Raw genomic sequence first — 5,515 nt, forward strand, 5'->3', positions numbered from 1 at the left:
GAAACAAACAAGGATGCAGTTCACCGTGCAGTCAGAAGATGTTACCGATGATTAGATTCCGGAGAAGGATTCTGGCAATAGCTTTAGTGGAAGCCTAATTGGATTAACAGAACTGGGATAACCGGATAAACACAAACTGAAACCGATAGGGGCGCATGGTTAAACATGCAGGCTATGGGAGCGGTTGCCGTTCGCGCAATCAGGGATTGGGCTCCTGGAAAACAGTTACAGCGGAAGGCGGCTCGATACACCAATGCAGGGCTCTTTGTTCTCGAAAAAAAAAATGCAGGGCTCTGTAATCGATGCTTGGATCCATTTGGAATTTCCAAACACAGCACTAAGCCTTTTCAGATCCAGGAATTTCATTGGATCTTTTGAATAAATAGTGCTATCTGCACGAATTCATGTCCAGTTCTGAACAAGGCCTTAAAACCTTCGAGAATTTAAGATCTCAAATCTTAGCATCTGGACCAAGCATGTGACCATGAACAAAGGTCATCATTTCCACCAGCTCCCCTGATCCACCCCTTTCTTCTTTCTTTGGGACACAAAAAGGGAAGGAACTCCTCTCGTTACGCTTCACCGTGGAGGCGTGGACCATGATGCAACTTTTCACCAGCAAAAAAGAAAGAAAAATCTAGGAATCATACATCGGGAGCTGGGAGCCATTACCAGAAATGTCACTCTTCCTTATTTTATCCCAGGGTTTTTTAGAATGAAGCGAAGAGCCGAAAAAACCGCACAAATGAGTGCCATTCATCTCCAATTGTGAATTCACATGTTCAGGGAACATTTCAGTTGAGGGGCGCTACAATTCATTGGTACAAGCTTTGCTGAACTACCTCACCACAGAATCAACAAATGAAATAAGTCCTACTCAATACATTACTCGTAGTTACAGCCTTACAGGTATACCAGCAAACCAGATAGAAGCATACAGTGAAAAATTACAGCTGCAGGAGTTGCACCATCATTGTACACACAGAAGAAATGTGGGCACTAACTACTGCTGCATGCCATCCATCTGAACGATGGCCAACCAAGCTGTTCTCACAGATCGTGCATCAGCATCAGCCACTCCAAAAAACTGCGATTGTACATGCATCGCTCCAGGTTGTGTAGGCACCGCCAAAACATAGGAGCACTCTAGGTGAATGACTGTACCACGGAGGAAGTGGTGACGAGACCGGAGAGCAGACCGACTAGGGTGCCACTGTTGTAGGTGCTGGACTCCGTCTGTACAGCATTGTCACGAGAATCGACAAAAGTGTCATTCTGGAATGGCCCACCCACCAGGGCGCCCATTGCAACATTTGGGTTTGGATCGGGTGAATGGAGATACTGGAATCCTTTGCAGCCTGTTTTCGCATCTGCAGGGATGGACGCTCCTCTGTGATGTACTTGCTGTGGATAGCTGCTCCCATATCCAACAAGGTAGCTAAGCTTCATTGGGTTGTCTCCCAAGATATAATTAGCCTGGAATACAACATCAGAACATGAATTAGAAACTTCACGGTATCTTTTGATTTACCGTGTAGCTTGGTAAATCTTAGGAACCAGCAATGTCATATGAACACATGACCATCTAGAATTTTAGTATCTACTGTATTACGGTTTCGCATAGCGCACCTGTGATGCAGCAAAATTGCGTATATCGGTAGGGCTGTAGTACTTTCCACTGCACTGCACTGCCGCTGTCCGTGTGGAGAGCATGTAGTCACTGTACACAACAGCTAGGAATGCAGCATTGGTGGCATGCTGGAGAGAATTCCACCCACTTATCCACACCAACCCTCCTGCAGAAGATTGCACTGATATGATAAACTGAAAACATTTCTAATGCATACTCTACAGATTCTATTTTTGACAAAATCATAAAATCCTCAGTATAGTGAGCATGTAAAAAGGGAAACTTGTCGATCACAACAAGGTTAGTGTCCTCTTTGTATTGCCAGGTAACACCAGATCAAAGAGCAGATGGCAGATGCACTACACCATACCCCCAGTTCTGCTAGCAGTGGCTTGAGGGGAATCTGGAATCAGACCACAAATGACAGCTTCTGCAGTATCTCTATAACTTTTTAACCCCTCATTTTCAGCATTAGATATCTGTTTGGAGCCAAAGAAATTTAGTCTGGACAAAAGGACCTGAACAGAATAAACAAAGTGCACTGTAAGTTCTTGAGCTTGAATGAAGAGAGAATTATAAAGATATGAAATGAATATAAGAGAAGTAACTCCAATCTGCCATGCAAATTCACTTAGTTTAGTCCACACAAACCTGTGTGCCTGGATTTTTGTCATCCCAACTGAACCATGTTGGCCTTCCCCAATCAGCATAAGTTTTCCCATTCTGTACAGTTACATAACTGAGATATGTCTGGTCGCCTGTGGCATGATAGAGCCAACTTGCTGCCCATAGAAGTTCATCAACATAACTGGTGGAATTATAGAAGTCTTGGAGCTTTGGATAGCTCTCACTTGAGAGGCCTCTATAAGTATCAGCAAAAGTAAATAGCTTCTGGGCATGTTGAAGAAGCACATCAGAATATGTAGTATCTCTGGATTTGAAGACCATTGAAGCAGCTGCCATGGCTGCTGCTGCCTCAGCAGCAACATCTGACCCGGGAGACTTCTTGTTAATCTGTGTGAGAGGTCTTTTCTCGGTCATTGTTTCCGGCCTTTCCCAGCAATTGTGGTCCAGATCAGGATCACCAACCTAGTAACAATTCTCAAAGAGTTAGTTATCATGGTTAAGCAAAACAAAAATTGCGGCTCTGTTGCATTGAAATATTGCTGAATACTCAAAACAAATGAATAATTCACTAGCCTAACTCCACGATGCTCGAATCTATTTTTCAAAAATGCAAATGCATACACCAAACTTTTATTTGGGGAGGGTGGGGCAGGGGTTCGGGGGTTTTCTCGGCCTGTGTGAGAAGGTTTCTTCTATCACAACAATGCCCGGGGGTGGTCTTACCCCCTGCAGGTCGAGTTTTTATTTGGGGAGCGCAATAGACTCATATATATTATGATTCAGGTATCACACATTAATGTCTTACACCTGTCAAGATTCTCGGGGTGGACCGGTTAGAACGTTGTACTCTGAGACTCGTTGAAACTTCCCTGACCCCAGTTTGAAGAGCTGCAACTTCTTGAACAAAGCAATGGGAAATCCACCCCATGGTTGAGTTTTATTTTAACACCGTCCACCTGATCACACAAGCACCCATTGCGCCCTGCCCTCAAGGATCTACAACTTACATTCTCCAGTCTTATCCCAACTTCATGTATAGGGACTAGGGAGTACAGGACTGCCACCACCCCTCCCCAACAAAAAAGAGCACGAGTCATCGAAGTCACCTAGGCTATCAGACAAAATAGAAGGAAAAGGGACAATGAACTTGGTCCAGTACCAATCAATAGCCAAGGATCACAACAAATGTGTTGTTTAAGCATATCAAGCAGACAACGAAGTACCTACCAACTATTAGGTGTCCGGATCATGACACCTGACCTGGGTTCTTGCTTCCTAACCAACCAAACTTTTGCCTCAACTGAATGCCAGCAGGCACCCATATACCCATACTTAACCAAATAACATACCCATACTATTCAAGAATCATTACCCATTAGGATGCCAGACAGCGTGAGATCTGTTTTTAATAAAATATAACTAATAATTCCTAATGCATATGCTTAAAGAATATCTAGTGCTCTAAACAAACAGTAAGCAACTCTTACGGTCTTACCTGAATATACAACACATTGTCAGAAGGATGTGCAGCGATAAGGAAATCAGTAATCCACTTCAGCGCATCGAGGGCAGGGTCCAGTTGCTTTGCGGCGCTCATCTGATCCCCATACTCCAGCACCGACCACGAGAGCACCGTTGCCGTGAATGCCATCGGGAAGGTGAACTTCATATGATCCCCAGCATCATACATTCCCTTGGAAAGATCCAGTCCCGCTTCCTTCCCATCGGTAAGTGCCGAGTCCCCACGCCACGGGATCTGGTTGTTCTCAAGCTTCCCCGCTGCACCGAGTAAGGTAAATGACCAGGATTTCAGTCAAAGCAGCAGCTAAGTGTAACCACAATTTTGCAGTAAAATGAGCAGCCCATAAGTGTAATCACAATTTCAGCCCATACATCAAAGCGGCCAATTTGGCAGCCCGAGGTGAAAATTGAAGTGAGATTTGGGAGGCTATACTGTCCAACGATACCAAGACTGCCCAACGAAGGGGCGAAGTCCATGGTAGGAGAGCAGTATTTGGTAAAAAGGAATCCGAATTCGCCCACCCAAAGCCATCACGGAAAACGTAACTTGAATATTGAAATCTACCGGACCATCAATTTCCCACTACCACTCTACCAGACCATCATTTTCCCTAGTGGGAAATCATTGGTGAAATTCCAGAAATGGAGTCCACCAGAGAGAACACTAGAAATGAGTCAACGGCCAGCCTTGCTACCTCCAAATATGGAGAAGCCACATCTATTCATGCAAAAAACTTCTTCAGCGACGGCAAGGCGTCCGGCGTCAGGCGGCCAGAGGAGCGCCGCGGCCGCGGCCTTTGAAGCGCAAACCACCCAGCTCGCGAAAGGGAAAGCATTGCATTGGTTAAAGTAAACAGTTGGGGTAGCTACTCAGTACTCACCCTTCTGGACCTGGAAGAACTGGAGCGCGACCCCGAGCGCGTCGCCGTACTTGGAGTCGATGGCCCCCGGCGGCCCCGGCACCGGGAGCGGCTTGATGTGGCGCCCCCCTGGCTTGCGCTTCATGATGGCGAACATCGCCGCCGTGGCCACCAGCGCCGCAATCAGCGCCACGATCAGCCAGCCGCAGCACCCTCGCGTGTACTTCCCCATCACCGCCGCGCCTCGTCTCTCCTAACGCATTCGCCGGGAAAGTGACCTCCTCGAGTATTCCTCCGCGTTTCCGAGGCCCCCCGCTGCTGCCGCTGCCCGCGCCGCGGCGTTTCGGCAGCTTCGGTTCCTGCAGCAGCAGCAGCTCGTGCGCTCGCCGCGCGGCGGATGGGCTCGTGGGCTGGCCGGGCTGGGTGGTTGGTTGGTGCGGTGTGGCGGAGTCGGGGTGGGAGCGCACAGCGCAGCAGTAATAAGGAAATGTTTGGTGCACGGTCACCGGAGGATTGAGAAGGAAGTTTTGGGTCGCTGTCTGTGGGATCTCGCGGGCATGATTGGTTCGGTGGGCCGCAACTGGCAGTGAGGGGAGCGGGTGTGGGGAGGTGAGCGTGGCGAGTGGTGAGGCGTCGAGCACCGACAGGAGAACGGCCGCGTCGGTCCGGGGTGTGGGGGAGGATCCTCTGTGACCGCGACCGAATTTTTTTATTTTTTAGTTTTTTTTAAAATAAATTTCACAAATATATCCCTAGAGTTAAGATTTTAAATTTAGACCCTTAACTCGGTGTCATCGTTGCTGGCGCCGAGCTTACACTTCACAGCGCCATCGTTGTTGGCGCCGATGTCTTGGGCTCGATGCAGACATGGCGGTGA

The 5,515-nt window shown here is 47.7% G+C and overlaps 1 protein-coding gene across 1 annotated transcript; it reads right to left on the bottom strand.

Annotated features, from left to right (window-relative positions):
- Positions 1-725: 725 nt before the first annotated feature.
- Positions 726-5,096, bottom strand: LOC136550068 (endoglucanase 24). Its single transcript, XM_066541520.1, has 6 exons — positions 4,660-5,096; positions 3,753-4,036; positions 2,282-2,719; positions 2,001-2,148; positions 1,630-1,796; positions 726-1,476 (listed from the first exon to the last, which is right to left on the bottom strand). Exons 1-6 carry the CDS (start codon positions 4,868-4,870, stop codon positions 1,147-1,149), a joined length of 1,578 nt encoding a protein of 525 aa, XP_066397617.1. The 5' UTR covers positions 4,871-5,096; the 3' UTR covers positions 726-1,146.
- Between the last annotated feature and the right edge of the window lie 419 nt (positions 5,097-5,515).

This window comes from Miscanthus floridulus, chromosome 4, assembly GCF_019320115.1.
Source record: "Miscanthus floridulus cultivar M001 chromosome 4, ASM1932011v1, whole genome shotgun sequence".
Lineage (NCBI taxonomy): Eukaryota > Viridiplantae > Streptophyta > Magnoliopsida > Poales > Poaceae > Miscanthus > Miscanthus floridulus.

Coding starts and splice junctions, on each gene's coding strand:
- LOC136550068 (XM_066541520.1), bottom strand. CDS start 4,870: ATGGGGAAGTACACGCGAGGGTGCTGCGGCTGGCTGATCGTGGCGCTG. Junction 1,797..2,000: donor CACTGCTAGCAGAACTGGGG/GTATGGTGTAGT, acceptor AATCTTCTGCAG/GAGGGTTGGTGTGGATAAGT. Junction 1,477..1,629: donor GCAATTTTGCTGCATCACAG/GTGCGCTATGCG, acceptor GTTGTATTCCAG/GCTAATTATATCTTGGGAGA.